At 45.0% G+C, this 18,403-nt stretch overlaps 1 protein-coding gene across 1 annotated transcript in view; it reads left to right on the forward strand.

Moving 5' to 3' along the window:
• LOC135904135 (uncharacterized) overlaps positions 1-18,403 on the forward strand; it is a 36,678-nt gene that overhangs the window by 17,779 nt on the left and 496 nt on the right. Inside the window, exons 2-6 of the mRNA XM_070530720.1 lie at positions 11,547-11,636; positions 12,315-12,505; positions 12,930-13,055; positions 13,501-13,683; positions 14,939-15,003. Coding sequence (XP_070386821.1) covers positions 11,547-11,636; positions 12,315-12,505; positions 12,930-13,055; positions 13,501-13,683; positions 14,939-15,003 — 655 coding nt within the window. The remainder of the gene's footprint in view (positions 1-11,546; positions 11,637-12,314; positions 12,506-12,929; positions 13,056-13,500; positions 13,684-14,938; positions 15,004-18,403) is intronic.

Below are 18,403 nucleotides of genomic sequence, written 5' to 3' on the forward strand. Positions count from 1 at the left end.
AATCGTCGTTGTTGCCAGGTCACCAGTAAGAGATGGCGGCGTGTTTTTCTAGTCCCCTTGAAACGAGACAAGAAGAAAAAACCCACTGATGGGTTTTTGGCGTGCGATTCTTGTCTATCCCCAAAGGCATCTCATAACTGCCGTCTCTGAACCATTCTTAAACGTTTGCGTTTTGGCAGGCGTTTCGGTTCCAGACGATAGCGAGTGTCGTGAATGTCGCCTACAGTCGGCATGCAGATAATAGTCACTTGTCCTAACGATTTGGAAACCTTCACACCAGTTGCTGAGCAGAACTTCCTTGTTTCTGAGAGCTATTCGCCCATGAGCACGCATATAAGGGCCAACTTTCAAAGAAAATTCCTTACTATATAGAGGTGTTCATTGTTGCCGGTCCCAGCCAATCGGGACTTCGCGCGTACTCTTGTGCCCAACGTCCAATGATAAATAGCCTTTAAGTAAAAACATGTACGGATGATGCATGATAACTAGACAGAAACAGCAGTTCATAAGGTCAGGAAGAGTAAATAGAGGCAGCGTCAGTAAATCATCAATTGTAATAGTCCATGAAGGAACACTGGAGGAGTAAGAAGTCCATGTGGATGTTGATCGATAGTCGTCTAATGATAGTCGCCGATAGTCACGTAATGCTATCGTCTTGCAGTCGCTCAAGTGTTGCACGAGGACTTTTTGTCATCTACGTTATTGATCTGCGCGTACACTCTGCAATTTTTCTTTTATTGGGAGCTGCGAGAAATCTTTTCCTGGCTCAGTCGCGAGGCCTCACACGCTGCGATGACAGGAAACAAGAAAGAAAGAAATGAAGAAAGAAGGAAAGTAAGAAAGAAGAAAAGAAAGAACGATAGATAGAAAGGAAAATTTGAGCAAAGCTGTCTTTCATCCCGCGCTGCTCCTCGGTGTACACAATGAGGACGTGCACGCAATAGCCTCGTCACTCGGGGCCGAATCCTCCTATCTCATCTTTCCTAATTCGCGGCGCATGCGCCGTGTGTCGCGTATTTTCTGTTTTACAGTTTTGAGAGACGGTGTGGATCGTACAATCGAAAGAGAGAAGACGTTCGATCGTAGACTGTACGATAGCGTGACCTTGAGTTGAACACTCTGCGCATACACTAGCTCGCTTTTAACGCTTTTAAATTTGCAAAAGCCCGTGCTGGTTGCAGCTCGAGAAGCTGTATACACACTGGCACGAATGTGCGTATCAAAATGGGCATACACCAAAGTGAGCGGAAGATAGTGCATTCTTGCACCCGGGTGCTTTTTGTACGATGATGCGACAAAGTGGTGGTCACCCTCACGCAACGGAAGTGAAACTGCAGAGAAGCCGGAACATGCTACGGCCTCGACTTCACTAAAGGCATATACAAAAAAAAAAGACCACGAAAACGCAAGAACAAATAGATAGTAAGCAGTTCGAAAAGCCACGCAGATATGGAAACATGCTTTCTTTCGAAAAGTGTGAGGTGGACTTGTTCGCGTTTCTTTATGTGTTTTTTATTGACTTTGATGTGGGTGATGGTCAGTACAAAAGCGATAGCTCTTTTCTCTTATTTGGGCGACTTTTCGCCACATGTAGAAGGTCTCTGAGCGGTAAGCAGCTTCTAGCGCTGAGAATCCTGTCCTTATGCTTGGCATAGAGGTGTTGGTTATAGCCCTTTTGTTCTGCAAATTAACTGTTACAGAAAAAAGACTTAGTGGTCTCTCCGGTAAGCGCCATCGTAGGGATCCTTCGCGTGAAATTTTACCGCCTGCCAATTTTTCCTCCTTTAGAGAGAGAGAGATGCAAATGAGAGAAAGGCAGGGAGGTTAACCAGACTTAAAACCTCCGTTTTGCTACCCTGCACTAGGGGAAGGGAAAGGGGAAGTAAAGACGAAAAGAAGAGCGTGACAAAAATAAAAGCGTGAGAAAAAAAATGTGAAAAGGGATGAAATGGGGTCATTATAGTCTTTCTAATAGGCTACTGTCACGTAGAAAAGTCAACAAAGCCTTGACCGACTTTTGCTGCGACGACAGTTCACGTCGGCATTCCTCATTTAGGTGAAGGCTACATACAGCCCTATCCATAACAGTAAAACATGTTTTAGAATCTTTTTTTTTAAAACAGGATAATAATGCTTGTTCGTATTTGCGCTTCAGTTTCCTGTCTCGAGAGTGTAGAGGCTTCAGTCTTAAAGAACTGGTTGTACAAAACAATTCGTTTTCTTTGCAGTCACCAGCAATGTAGCAGAATTGATTGCTAAATCAATGGTCGATGTCTTCAATGCTACTCGCGTCGAAATTTTTATGGGCTGAGATTATGGTAGGCACGCAATCCTTACATATTTTTTCTGCTTCTCTCTAGTGCTTAATATACGCCTGCTCACAAAGACAACAACCGGGATGCCCTTAAGTATAATGATGGCTATGATTACTGTAGAATGCATGCACGAAGTGGTAAGCGATTTCTCTTCGCGCATCCTATTTTGTAATAAAGAATTTTGTGAGACCCGTATTAAATATAGTAGAGCTTGATTTCGACCATGTAGCAAATAACGGTGAGACGAGGCAATACCCTGCAAAATTTTTCCTTGCTTCTACAGATGATACTACAGGAATGGTTAGTTCGAAGTAGCGCTCCTCTTTAATTAGCGTCACTGTAGCGGGAGTTCATTCGAGAACATCTGTTTTGGCACTGTTTTGTAGCTGGCTAAAACTACCGCCGATCGTATACCTGCCATGCAAGACGGAGCTCTCGCCCAAGCCAGCATGCCGACTGCCCATAGATGGCGTCACTGCGTAGCAATATGGTGGCGCCCATGAAAAGACGGTGTATAGGCGGCGAGAAGCGATGTTCTTCACCAGCAGGCACGTTCTGGAATGGTACGCGAGCTTCTTCCGGGGCCAAGCTGAGATCTCCAGCGATTTCTGGCAGGACTTCAGGCCCACGTGTTACGCGCTGCCCCTTGCTTCACCCTACAAGGACGCGGTTCCCAATGCGTGAGTAAGGTGCGCCACGTGGCTGGTGCGACGTTGAACGTCATCGTTCGTATTATAATTCCCGACGGTATGCAAATGTAAACTCCATGTTGTTACAAGCGCGCTGTTTAATGGCTGAAATACTTCGGTGGATTCCATGCATGCGTGGTAATCGGTGATTAGCAAAGCTATGTTTGATGTTTATGGAAATGTTAAAGCGTCTCAGTTTCATCCAAGATTTCAACATCGCGGCCATTTTGTTTTCGTCACTTCTTTTTCCATACTTGGCTACTCCTCTTGTCGGTCACTCAGTATGAGCGCAAGCTCGGTTGCTCATACTGAGTGACCCAAGTTAGCTAGTCAGCATTATAGCAGTGTTACGTAGCCGGTTACGCATCGGCGAAAGTGTTACGCAGCGGCGAAAGGCTTCGTTGCATAATGTCCAGGATGTCCTTCTGCTTTCCCATTTACTCGGTGACATTCGTGCGAACACTCGTCTCAGGCAGCTGCATTATGAACATGATGTTCGCGAGTGCTCCGACGGATGCCCTCGCGAAGCCCAAGTCCTCCCGGCCGATAGACTTGAGCTGTGCCAGACAGGTGGCCAGCACAGCTCCCACGCGGCCGCTGGTGTAAACACCGCACATGACGGTGCTGCGAATGGCGGTGGGAAAGAGCTCTATGATGTAGAGGTAGTTGGTCGGAATAAGGACGCTAGGCGTCACCTTGGCTGCTATCGCTAGAGCGTAAGACAGCTCGACAGGATTTGCACAAATAGTGATACCTCAAATCGCGGACAATCCGCCCAGAAGAGCCAGCAGGATCAGCAGCAGCTTCAGACTTCCACACGAGTTCAAGGCGTAGTACATGACCAGGTAACTTGGAGCCAGCAGGAGATCGGACGTAATCCTGACAACGCCTTGTTCTAGGAGGTGGCTGCTGCCCGTAATGATGAAGAAGGCGAACATGGACAGTAAAGTTTGAAAAGAATACGCTGACCGCTCTCACACGCATCCCGCCCGACTTGGCGATGATGCTGAAGGACATGGACAGGCTAGCATTGCTCCTGCTCAAGTCTGACCTTATGGCTTCAACAGCCAATTCCGCTTCGATGCGCCACGCGCCGTTAATCCTGGCCGCTCTGAACATGACAACATCGGCCTCCTCCATGTGACCCATACAAATCATCCATATCGGTGACTCGTAGACAACTGAGGAAGCCGGCAGCAAGATCATCGTGGGCGCCACAGCGATCACCTGCATGAAGCGCCAGCTGATATATTTTTGCAGTAGTATCAGCAGCAGGAATGATGTACCCGCCATGAGGGTGCCCAGGGAGCAGACGAAGCCGATGTAGAATGTGCGTAACTCGTGTGGTATGATCTGGAACAGCAGGATGATAGTCAAAAGGAGAACAGTGCTGGCACACCACGCCGAGCTGAGAAACCTAGTGACCAGGCAGAACATAAACGAATGCGTGAAGCGGCCTTTGGCGGAGCTCAAAGCGAGCCCCAGCACGGCTCCCATGATCACCGGCTGGCGACCCGTCGTGTCTGCGGCGTAACCGGTTATGGGCACGACGAATAGCGCGCCACTCATGTATACCGCTTCTGCTAGAGTCAGCAGCCAGGTCCTGTGGCACACGAGGCTCCAGAGACTGCGCGCGGACTACTGTTTGGACTCGTCAACGTAATCCCACGGATTGCAGTGAACCACCGTGGTGTCGTTGACGTGGCCAGGGTGTGCGTAGATGAGGCACGCGCTGGATCGCTCGGCTTCGTCGACGGGAATCGCGATGTTCTTCCAGACAGGCACGGACAGGTTCGCGTAGAGCTTGGTGGGCTTCAACTAGTGACCCACGTGCGGGGAAACGAACTTGAAGACGTGGTTGTGACACTGCAGTACCATAAGGGCCACGATGCCATAGCAGAAGATACGCCACCGGAAGTTTCCGTGGCCATATGTGTTTGCGCCTTTCTGCATCTGCTTATTCTCGGCTTCCACATCCTAGTTATCCAATACACCCGTTATGCCCGACACAACTGTTGAGCCCGACATAGCTGTATTCCGTGACACAGCCGCAGTTCTCGACACAGCCGTGGTCCCCGACACAGCCGCGGTCCCCGAAACAGCCGTCGACACAGTCGTGGGAATGATGTCCGACTTGGACGGACGATGTTAGTTCCTTCTCGCTTTTTCTCGGGGCATCCTGATGCAAGGAACGGGATTCCTCACTCTCGAATTAACGCTCGAATTAACGTACAAGTCAAAGCTTCTCACGAGCACGAAATCGAAGCACCACTCGTGAACTTCAGATTCTTTTTCTGCGGTGGGTGGCTCGGTTGTCTCGAGCTTAAGCGTGCCACCGAGAGAGCGCCTGATTTTGCACAAGGCAACAGCAAAAAGGGCGTGCGGAAAGTCCATAGAGTAGGCAGGCGTTGTGCCCCTTCCGGTGGCAGTTGCCAGCCTGCTCCTCGCTTTCCCTTTCCTGTTACCTGTGTATATGTGTACATGTGTGCAAAACAAATAATGATAAAAAATAACAGCAAAAAATATTGGTTACATGGAAGGTCACGGTACTCACGTGGTTATCTAAATACACTGGTTTGGCAATATTTACGCTAAGCAACTACGTTTGCGTAGTCCCCGAAACGGGCACACCGATGACAGGAATCGGCCATGCAAGAGTTCATTGGTTGGCCCTAGTAAAATGTTGATACACTAGTGGGGAATGAGTAAAGAGTCCAGCAGTGGGAAAAGACCACAATATAAAGAAAATATCAAAATAATGTAAGTGGCAAGTTATTATGTTCGTTATGTCTACAAGGATTAATTCCCGGGATATGTGTGCCGAAATTAGTCACTCAGTCCGATTAATTTCAAATTCTGAAGCTGAACTCTCAGCGTTAAGACGCGTCCCGGAGAAACGAAGGTCATCGCGCAGTCGTTTTTTCTGTTTGCCAGGCGGGAGTGATTATTTCGTGCGCTATGGTATTATTGGCTTCAGCTTTGCGGAAAACATTGTTCCGGGTATCTGGGAAGTCTTTGCATACACACTAAAAATGCGTTAAGAGAAGCTTGTAGTATTAAGAGTATCGGAGAATTACAGTTATATCGAGGGAAAATAAGCGCAAGGAAAAAATGAAAACGAACAAAGTACCTCACTGCGGCAGTACTCAGTGAAAGTTCTCCTAGAGCACGCGCATTTGGTTGGGCGCGATGCTTCAACTTTAGATGTTGCGCGCTCTCTCTCTTCATAATTCTATCAATAATTAAAAATAAAGTTGTATGGCATGACTTCGAACTATGGTTAAAAGAATTACAAGCATCGATAAAAATACACGGAAAAAGCGTGCTTTATAGCCCTGACGCAGTAATGAAGCCTTCATATTAGGCATGCCCTAGTCATGCTACTGGACAGAAGCCTTTTGACTCTTCCTGACGCAGCAATGAATCCTTTATATTAGACATACCTTAGTGAATTTGCTGGACAGAAGGCTTTTGAATTTTCCTGCCAAGAGTTCTGTGTGGAGGAAACGCACGAATCAACCTATATACGAGCCAGATACGCAGCGAAAATATTGAAATGCCCCAACTTGCGTGGGCCCGAACGTTTTATCCCTGCAAGAAGGCACATTATAAAGAAAAAAAATATAGATAATCTATATTAATCATGAGGCGACATGCTTACAACCATAAATGAAGAGCGAAGTATTTGCCATGTTGGCACAGGGAAACCGGGATAGGTAATATTAACATCTAATAACTGCAAGTATAGCGCCAAACCTTATCGAAAGACAGTTCACACGCACTGATGCAACCGCTCCAACAAAAGAAGGTTCTTCCTGTCAACGAACTAATCATACCACGTCATCGATTCTATCAACGTCGATAACACGACAAACGGAAATTGGCAGCTGCCCAGAACTGTTCAGGCTGGATTTCTGCATTACAGTCATATCGATTCTCTTTCAAACTCATCACAACTCTTTCTTAGGTAAGTGCCACGCTCGATTTGCCATGTTTCTACAGCAGAGCCGCTATTTTACTATGGAAGACAGTGGTGCCCTGTGACCGTTGCGGGCACAATGCGTGGAAGCGAGTGTCGGGGTACGGACGAAAGGTCGAGTTCTCAAAGCATTCCTCTCGTAAGTGCTCTTTGCGATTGACCAGTCACATTCATTAATAATATGCCTATCATGACCATTGGCGGGAATTTTCTCTCGCAAACAATTCTGGCGTAAAAGCTATTCGCCAACATTTGCGTAGGTCTTCTAATGGCGCCGAAGGCATTGTGAGTATGCACGTGTTAGTTTCTGTTCTGAGTGACTGAGAGACACAGGTGAAAGACATAAATCATGAAGCTTGGTAGTCCAGAAGCTTATTAAGTACTTTCTTAAGGAGTGGTAATCATTTTAGTATTCAGACATACAGGCACTTGGTGTCCGGTAAATTGCATGAGTTTGGTCTCAGAACCAAGCGTGGTAAAAGTGCTCACGCTTGATGAGTCTTTCAAGGTGGGTTATCGCAGCGGCCAGCTCGTTCAGGCAGGTTTATGCTCCTGGCGGGCTTAGCTACAGCAACTGCTTCGGTTTAGTCACTCTAATGTGAGCACGCACGCACGCACACACACGCACGCACACACACACACAGGCACACACGCACACACACGCACACACGCACACACACACACACACACACGCGCGCGCACACACACACGCACACACACACACACACACACACACACACACACACACACACACACACACACACACACACACACACACACACACACACACACACACACACACACACACACACACACACACACACACACACACACACACACACACACACACACACACACACGCATGGACACATGGACACGATCACAAAAAGCAACTTTATAGAACCCATGTGATTTAATATTGTACTTGCTTTATTGCTCCTATATTCGGCACGCTGATATTTATGTCCGTCTACAAACTCATACTCGTATTTTGTCAAGGACGTTCATTTGACCTTCCCCGGTTACCCTGCTGACTTTTGGCTGTAAATCATGTGCCATTGATTTTGCTTGCATGGTTCGTTGCGGGAGCGCGCAGTGGGATATACACGGGCTGCGAACTGCAAAAAAAAATCAAGAAAGAAACAAAAAGAAAGAAAGAAGAAAAAGAAGAAAAAAGGCAAATGGTTCGCAGCCAAACGTGTTCACAACTTCGACATCCGCTTGTTCCTTCTATTCTTCGAAGCTTTCAGTGTTTACTCTTTGCGCCCATGTCTGTGATCAAAAGATACGCCTGCTGCAGTGCTGCTTATTGATTACAAAAAGAAGAAAACAATCTTGAGAGTACAGCCGTGTCCTGGATACACTGAAAGTTCCGCGAACACAGCTTTGAACCCACGCGCAGTTTCTTGCCAGTGCGTGACCACCAAAAAAAGTCGAAGTTTGCTTGAACTGTGCTCTTAGCCCGGTGCCAGAATAGCTTTACCTATTAACCCATGGCTGCTGTGTTCCGCGTCGGCTTCATTGCACGACGTGCCCTTGAAGTCACTGCAGGTCCTTCACGAGTGAAAACCACAATCGGTGTCTGTGTAAGCCATCTGATCACTAGCGTGCACGTAGATCTGTTTCAGGTTGGACTATAAGAACCTACTACTGTTTTTACGGCAAATCTGTTAGTGCAACTAAATTCGCTCGAAAACGTTATATGAGTGTTTTCGATGTTTCTTGGGAAAACTATAAAATCCACCGAACTTATATTGTTAGGGAATATTGGGGGAAGGGGGGAGGGTTAAGTCAGGAGTGATGTTCTGGTATATAGTAAAGTGCATGGGTTATTTAGCGATGAAATAAAATTTGCAAATGCTAGATTTTGGCTTGCTTAGAGGCGCTTGGTGTAACGCTTACAAGCATTCCCTGCCCCGATGCCCTGGAAGAACCAAAGGGGACAGCAGTACCATATTTAGGGAGAATGGCGGCTATGTTATGGGTGATGTATGGACCGAAAGTTATAAACCTTTAGGATAACGTGTGGCAGGTTATTACTAAATGATCGTTTTCTTGCCCTTTAAAGACATTTATAAGAAGCACGCACTTTGTTTTCGCGGTGTCCTGTGGGAACTAAATACGACACCAAAATTATGTTTGCATGATGATGAGCGGCATGTTGTGGGTGATGTACGATCGAAGTTTTGAATGTGTGGTTTGATTACAGCCTTTGTAGAACATTACTTATACAGGCATTCAAGAGCGTTAGAAACGTATACAAACCGCATATGAAGCTTGTCTCCTGTCCCGAAAGAACTGGATGTGCAACGGAGTTTACACTTCGGGGAAATAGGGGACATCTTACGGGGGAGCTTTCAAGAGCGTCAGTTTGTAGGCGAGTGCTCTATAAATTTTATACAGCTGCTATTCGTAAACTTTCTATGTGACATCGAAATCACGTTTGGTGGAAATTGGGGGTGCGTTAGGGCAAAATTGATGGGGAAGCTTTCTAGTGTCTGGGTGAAATTACTGATTTCCGAATAATTACTGATTGCTCCCTAATTTATCGCGATATATGAAACGTGTAGAGTGTTTCCTATTGTCCTCAGAGAAGGGCAAGTGGCACTGACTTCAGATTTGGTGGAAATTGGGGGCACTTAATGTAGGGTGTGTCTACAATGTTCAACACTTATACGTCGGTTAATTACGACGTTATATCCATGTTTTACCTTTATACGCAGACAACAAAATGGGATGCGCATATTAGGTTGGCATTTAATGGGGCCCATGTCATGAGTCATAAGCGGGCTATGTATTAGGGCTTGTGGCTTGATTCCTGGCTATTAAATTTCTTCATACGTGCCGTGGTGGCTTAGCAGCTATGGCGTTGCGTTGCTAAGCGCGAGATCACGTGATCAAATCCCGGCCAGGGTGGTCGGATTTGATGGAGCCAAAATACAAGAACGCCCGTGTACCGTGCATTGTGTGCACGTTAAAGAACTTAGATGGTCAAAATTATTTCGTACTCTTTTACTGAGCGTATGTGACAATCAGAGCATGGTTCTGGCACATAGAACCCCAGAATCTAATGTAAAAATTATTTATGCTCCTGCTCGAAAGAAATAGCATAGCTGGAAATTTGGCTGTGATACTTCAAGATAGCACAAGCATGCGGCATCTTTTTTTACTACGTAGCTTGTCTCAAGGCCTTTTGTGAAGAATTTGTCTGTCTTAGGATGGCTGTCTCTATTCAATGAGTTTTCATTATGCCGTGTTTACTTAACAAATGTCATAGTTATTCATGATGAGGCTACTAACCATCCCGCAGGTATATCAATTTAAATAAAATAAAAATTGTACAGATGCTGCAGACATTGTGCTATTCATTTTCGAAACACGGAGGTAAACCGCAACTTTCTAATGACCACATATGGGTAGTGCAATTTTTACGTTCGGTAAGATGCAATCGGGTCCAGATTTTTTGCTGTTGCTTGCTGTACAATCCTTTGTCGAATTGCTGCAGGACATTATTAACTAAGCAATTTATTGTGATCACGTTCTAATAAAAGAGCTACCAGACGCCTTGAACGGCAGACTGCGGCTGTCTCAGAAGTCGGAGACAATGATCGTATGTGCAGTGCGGAATTTCATGCTGCTGCTGCTGCTAGCATCCCGTATTGCCACAAGAACGTCAGACGATCTTGAAGGTAGGCACTGCGCTAATAAGTACTTTACCTTTGTTCTCTATATGATCGTTATCGTGGTTATGCACATGTAAACTGTATCTGGTAGCATTATCACCTCTTTATCACCTGGAACCACTTGTGTGCTACCATATAATTATATTCGTATTCGATTGACATATATCTTTTTATTTTTCAACGCAAACCTCTTTCTTTGATTGCGCTTGTGTACAGCGCGTTTAGTCGCATTGATTCACTGAAACATTGTGTAGTTGATCAGTCGATCGTAAACAACCGGCTAGAAAGCGCCATTGCTGAAGAACTGCTGAAGAAGATGAAAAAATCGAAGGTCAAACGTTCTCGATTCAAATTTTATGCCCAGAATTTGTCCCCGACGACCTCATACTGTCGTCGGTACGTGTTTCAACACCTTCTGTTAAGGAAAACTCCACAAAATGTATCAGACTCAGTTAATTCTTGTTCATTTTCAAACATCACATGAGCTTTGTGTTCGGTAAACAATTGACTACCTTGCAGTAGGTGCTGCCAGAATCTAGGTCGTCACAGGAGTTGGTAAGATAAATTTGGTTGGTACCATGTGACGCCACCACCCATATCTCAGTTTTACGACCTCCGGGCACACTAGGCCGCTGCAGAGGCGAATGAGGACTTGCCTGCCATCACAGAAATGTAAGTAGAACGCCATCCGAGAAAACAAAGCACAACGCTAGACACTGATGTCGCGATCAGTGCTTTGTGCGAACCGCCCGTATTTAGCAGTGTGTTCCATCAGAGCTTACTCGAGAATTAACACTCTTATTTCGCTAGTGTTCTGTGCCATATCTGTTAAGATTTTTACTCTCCTCAGAAAGTACATTGTCACTGTTGTTCATTACAGTCTCAGACGACGTGGCAGAATTTATTGCTCAAGTGATGACTGATATCCTCAATGCGTCTCACGTGGAGGTATTAGTGGGCTCAGAAGCTGGTAAGTTTACGTGTCCGCTGCTTGTTTCATATCTTTCGTTTTCAGGAAGAGAAAGAAAGAAAAAAATCTTTTCTCTGGTAGGCGGACTATAGAGAAAGAGAATGGTGTATTTACCCGTGGCTCGAGATATTTTCGAAAAGTGGGTAAGGGGAAGAGAGATCTGGCCCAGTATGTCTCACAAAGGAAATTTTACATGAGAAACTCTGCAGTGAGTTAAGCATCTTTTTGACGTCAGCGCGTGGCCGAACCTGGACCTTGAACGACGTCACCTCCTTAGGTTAGCACTTTTTCCGGAACAGATTTAGTCCTTCACATTTCCATGGGAGGTGCTGAGCACTCGGAGTTACCGCAATTGCCCATGCGTAACACTTCACTTGAAGAAGTGATTGCGGGCGATCGGAGTCATTGTGTTGCTTTCACCGCTTCCAAAAAAGCGATGGCGCCTTCTTCCATAAAGTGTCCGGCTCTAGCCTCGTTCTAAAGAGCTTGTGCCCCGCGTGCTAGCCTTTGGGAGAAGGCCAGTCACAAGCGCATTACACGCCGGTGTTTTCGTGGCACGAGATGGCAAATGAATTACATTTTGTGCCTAAAAGAATGCATAAAATGAAGCAATATGAAAGACGACCGCCACTGGACACAAATGCGTGTGACAACCCTCCACCGCTTTTTTTTTTTCAGACAATGGACCCGTGATAGTCACCCAGAGACTGCACCTTGCTTCTAAAAGCGTCGTCACAACTAGAATTCGGTCAAACGCTTCTGCTTCAGCTTTTCTAGAGCATGTGTTCGCCAAATTCTCTACAAGCACCAAGGTCTACGTGATTTGTCTCCTTCCGCAAAAGTATTACCTCAAGCACATCTTCCCCCTGGTAGGTCGCTTTTGGTCTCTGCGTTTCGCATGCAACGCTGTTGAACTTCAGGAAGCTTTATGCTTTACAAATTTGGCCACCTCATCTAGTTATTCAATGAAAAAGAAACTAATTGATAAAGTGTGACTTAATTAATTAATCCTTGGTAGTTCCTCCTTACTTGAGCCCTTAGTAACACGAAAACATTCCGAATGCGGAGAAATTGCACCCTGAAATGCGGTTAGAGACAGGTGAGCTGTGTTTCTATTAGTAAGTTTTTAGCAGGAGTCCTAAGTTTAGCACATGTTAAGTTTAGCAGTTTAGTAGCTAACATAGTTTAGCACATGTTAAGATCTACGGCGCTGACGTCCTCACGATATATACGCGAGCTGTGAGCAGCTTGATATTCTAGACAGATGCAACCTTCATATTCTCGCGTTTGCAGATGGAGTCTGTGTGGACTCACTTGGTTTACTCGTACTGGATTGTGTTGGGCCGCGGAAAAATGTTCGCCAGACTCATACTGCAGCAAAGCCCCTGTACGTTTTACTTTCTGACTGACACCACTCAGGTGAGAAAGAGAAATACCCTGTTAACATTTATTCTTGCTTTTGGCAAAGAGAAATAATAAGACAAATTTGAACCCGCTCAGGACGATACATAAACATGCATGAATATATATATATATATATGTATATATATATATATATATATATATATATATATATATATATATATATATATATATATATATATATATATAAAGAGAGAGAGAGAGAGAGCAATAGGTTTGTCGCCCGTGGGCAAATAAGAATACTGGAAGTAAGCTTCACTTCAAGCCACCTTTGGCACCTTCGTGTGGGACTTGCACAGACAGTTCTCGTCAGATTCGAAACGGGTCTACTAGATTGCATTTTCTCTGCAGGATTCGAGTACACTTCCTTAATGCATGTGACCGATATCAAATTTGTCTTATATAGTCTAGAAAACCGCTCACGGAGATTTTTTTTCTTCAGGGTTACGTATTGCAAGGACCAAGCTATGCAAAGCGGAATAACTGCTCCGGCGTGCGGACCATTGCACGGTGGCCAAAATTGACCGGAGCAACGTCACCGATGCTACTGCCACCGGCAAAGGAGGAAAGATCCAACGTTCTAGCGCTTGCTTGCGATGGCTCAGAAAACAACGTCAAAGGCATGGTAAGCACACCTTGCAGCCCAGCCTCGCACGTACTATCTACATATTCTATATTGTTGGGCATGGAAATACGGCGTCCCCAGCTCGAGACTTCGGGCTGACATGTGCACCTTCCATTAGAAGCTAAATATCAGGGCGCCTGTTATGCAATATATTGTCAGGCAAAAAAATGCATGGAGTTACCAAAATAAAGAAAATTTGATTCATCGCTTTAGCAGAAACACCTTATGCCGTCTGATCGTCAGCCTAATAAGGGATGTCAAAACAGGAGTTAAAATGGTGTCTGGGGCAAAGCTAGTCTGGTATAAACATGGAGGAAAGAAGCAAAATAGGAGAGACCTTGACGTCACGTTTTTTGAAGCCGGAAATGCAGTCATGTTGGTGTACCATCTCCCGTTGCGCCTCCAATGAGCTCGCCGGAGCAGATAGGCGGGAGCTTTGAATTTGCAATGCTACGAGCTGCCGGTAGTGTGTGCTGCCGACGTGTGTGAGAACAGAGCCTATGGAAGTTCTGTAAGTGTTTTAGTGAAGCAGACGCGCTCCTGTGCGTTTCTGTGATGACGAAGACCAACGCCATGATTACTTGAGTGTGTCTGTATCTGACTGACAACTCACACTCACAGACCCAAAACACAACTTTCGAGCTTACACACCGCGCTCGAAAGTCAGGTTGTCTCGCGAACAGAATGTGCTGTGAGAGAGACACGGGTCGAAAAAAAAAAAAACCTACCTCACTTTTTGAGAGGACTAAAGCAGCAGCGAGAGCTTCAGGAGCGTGGTTGCTACAGCAACGTTGACGTTTGGTGTACTAGTCCAGTGGTCCTTGGCGAAAAACAGCACGTGACTTCCACTACACTTTCTCCAATACGTCCATGCTGGCCGGGGTCTTTCGTATGCTTTCCTTCTTCTTTGGGTATACCTGCCGAAGTCACAGTAGTGACGTGCGCAGGTGACCCAGTGCAGGCCGTGCAGACCTTTGAGACCATTATTCCCGATTAAAATTTTACTCCGTGCATAACTGGTGTTCATCTGAATGTATGTGAGGCATGATTTTTAGATCCTGATACGATACTGGCTGCTAATATTTATTTTGTTTATACAAGAAGCACTGAGGCAAACAGTAGTAAGGAAAGACGCCTTGTAGCGCTCGACGCAAACGGAGCACGCCCTCGTAATTTGACAACTTTTCACACTTCAGAGTGCGCGTGTTTCTCGGCTGGAAGATAAACATCACAACTAATTTTTTTTTCATTCCAGTACGAATGTTACTCGTTGATTGAAGAAGACGGAGTGATAATGATGAGAACATACCTTAATATTACGTGAGTTTCTTTTTGCTATGAAGGCAGTCATAATATTTGTCACGGAATTGCACGGTTTGGCTACTAAGACATCACGAACGGAACTACACCTGGGCCCCGTAGTCACACGGGTTATTTATTGCGCGACAGCACTTCCTAGTGATAAGAACTTTCGTAGCGTGACAGCGAACGAGTACGTTCACCGATATGGACCATTTTGGAACCGTTCTCAGAAACTGATAGAGTTTCAAATCCGGCTTCTTAATTTTCTAATTAAATTTAATTGCTTTTATTCCAATAAACATATTTGTGGGGAACTTATGGAACTATGGGGAACTATTTATGGGGGATTTATGGATTTATTGATTTATGGGGAATTATGGAACCCTGTCTGAGGGCAGCAGCGGCAGGCACAGGGCACAGGTACTGATTCAGTACCAACAGCTCAAACGCTACATTACAATAAGGTACCGTGCTGGCATCAACTTGTGCCGGCAAAAAAGAAAATTTCAATATAAGAAAAAAAACACTACAAAAGATCAAGCGATCCACAGTTTATGCATGAGAAAAACGCAGCAAATTGCAAATTTTGCAATTGCAAAATGCAGCATAAAACAGCAAATTCGATTATGATCAAATTTCGCTGAAAAACTCATACAAACGCGAAACAGGACAGGGAGTGACATCGGTGTTATTGCGCATGTGTGTGCTTAACAGGAATGGTAAGCGATGATGTAGCATTTGAAAAGCGTAGTTGGTTCGAGGACGAGGCACATGTCAATGTTCGGCTGATCGTGTGCTGTATTCTGTTCTGTTTTTAACTAACTGCGTTAAGGAGGTAATTTATGACTGCTTTTGTTCCTCGTCTTTACGATAGGCTAACGACAGCTTGAAGTCTAACAGGGAGTGCAGCGTGAGTAGTTTCAACTGTTTGAATAGAGGTTCAGTATGGGCATCTGCTGGAGCATTACAGATGGTACGAATCATCTTTTTTTGAAGCAGGAACAATATATTTAAGTTGGTAGCAGGTGTCGTACTCCACATCAGACAGCAGTAGTGTGTGTGATTCAGGAAGAGAGCAGTGTAGAAGAGAAGTTTGACTTTCCGTGGTAGTGGTTTTACACTGAACAGTAGTTTAGCGACTTGCGCAAGCTTTACTTCTAGGTAGTCTATGTGATCAGTCCATCCCATATGGCTATCAAAAACACACCCAACGTTTTCGCAGACCGGGCAAGCTCAATTCTTAGCCTATTGAAATGTCAGCATTTAAGTTGACACGCTTATTTTTGGCGTGAAATAAGATAGCTTTGGTTTTGTCAGTGTTAATTTTTAAGCCATTGTCCTGTGGCCACGTATGTATTTTAGTAAGGACAGAATTCGCAGTCGAAGTTAGGTTTACAATATTGTTTGACGAAAAGAGCACCGTAGTATCATCTGGGGAGAAGATATATTTTGGTTCGCTATCCACAAGAACAAGATCATTTACATATACATCGAAAAGAAGGAGGCCCAGTATGCTCCGTTGGGGAACTCCAACTTTTACTTGCTTGATCTGGGAGCAGACGCTGTTTATTTCGACAAGTTGACTCCACTGCTTTAAATAAGTTTTGACTATCTAAGATAATACCACGAATACTGCAGTACTCTGGCTTCTTTAATAAAAGTTCATGGTTAATAGAGTCAACCGCTTTGCTGAAGTCGATTAGAAGCCCAAGAGTGAGCAGCTTTAATTCAATGTTTGTTGATATCAATTCTTTTTGTTCTAGTGGGGCAAGCTTGGCTGACGTTCCTCTTCGATTAGCATACTGACAGTTAGATAGCAGGCTGCGTTTTTCTAAGAGATTTGAAATACGCTGAAATATTATTTTCTCAAGTCCTTTTGAAAATGTTGGAAGTATAGAGACAGGTCTGTAATTAGACAACTCATCTTTATTACCCTTGTTAAGCTGTGCTAAGTACTTTAGCGATGGGCATTTTGGCAGGAAATACCCCAGGTAGCGATCCGCATTTCTATTTACACTTATGCCGGCTGCACTGATAAAATAATTAATAAAACAATCCCGGAAATCCTGGAAACCTTGCACGTTCTAATGTGCCTTGCAAAAAACAAAAGTTCCTTAAAGGTCTGGTAATCTAGTAGAAGGTCGCAGCACCAAGGTGTAACATCTCGTGAATTTGACGCACCAGCCGGGTTACTCTTGGAGCTAAATTAGTTGTTTGGCAGCGCACAGACTGGTGTGGTTCGGCGGCGTGCTGGCTGGAGTCCACGCCTGCCATTAATGAACTTTTGCGCGCTTTTTTCTCAAACGTGGTGAAAATATTTACGCAAGTGGTAATGCGTCGCTAGCAACGGATGCGCTTTCAATGCTTTCAAATGTGCTCTAAAGACACAGCTTTTACTTGGCGACGGTAAAGTTGTTCATTAAAAGTAGCTAAATAATTGGTACTAAGAATTTCAGGGATGACAAACAAATAATGCAGCTGAAAGTAATGTTTAGGCGGCTGCTCGCAACGCACAGTTGCTTTTATTCGCATAAAAATACGTGCCTAAAAAGCGCATTGGCCTCATTATGCATAAAACACGAACTTGGTGCAATAGAAAGAGTTGCAATGCAAAATCTGGTTGTATGGGGAAACCGCCAAACCTGATTGGCACTACGAGATAGCTCGAAGTGTAATTATATGATGAAATCGCGAAATTGTGCTCTACTATAAGAATTACTATATAGTGAGTTATTTAGGACTATCTGACATATGCCAATATTTTATTTTCCGCGGGGTAATAATGATCAGGTTAAGAAATGACGTTCATCTCCAGCTGCACTGTTTAAACAAGCCGAATGGTTTTCGAGGCTGTGCAACGGTGCGCGTTTACGCTACTTCTTCGTTCAGACGCGCCGTTTAGAATCTTCCCTTTCAGAGGCTGCAATTACTGCCGTAGGCATAACTTTCCTGTTATGGCCCATCCTAAAGTGAGCTTTATAAAGATGTATATTCAGACGATGTTGTCTTCAGTTGACCTTACAAAGGAAGAGGGGTGGGGGGAGGGCGTATTCGTTTAACAAATGGGTGACAGCGCAGGTGAACTTGATGGCAAGCAAATATTGAACACCAAGCGCAGTTCAACGTCTCCTGAGGGTGCTTCCGCCATAAGAAGATAATAGAACGTTAATCAAGCTAACTGTGGGGTTTAACGTCCCAACGCTGGACAGAGTATTATTATGCATAGCGCTCTAGTGGAAGGCTAGCTCCGGGTTAATTTTGACCAACCGGGTTTCTTCGACGCGCATCCGGTGCTCGGTACACGAGCATCTTTGCATCCGGCCCTACATTAAGGCCGTCGCGGCGAAAACGAACCCGCAAACTCGTGTTCAGCAAAGCATCGCCACAGTCGCTATAAGCCTTCGCGGCGGGTAATGGA

This window comes from Dermacentor albipictus, chromosome 1, assembly GCF_038994185.2.
Source record: "Dermacentor albipictus isolate Rhodes 1998 colony chromosome 1, USDA_Dalb.pri_finalv2, whole genome shotgun sequence".
Lineage (NCBI taxonomy): Eukaryota > Metazoa > Arthropoda > Arachnida > Ixodida > Ixodidae > Dermacentor > Dermacentor albipictus.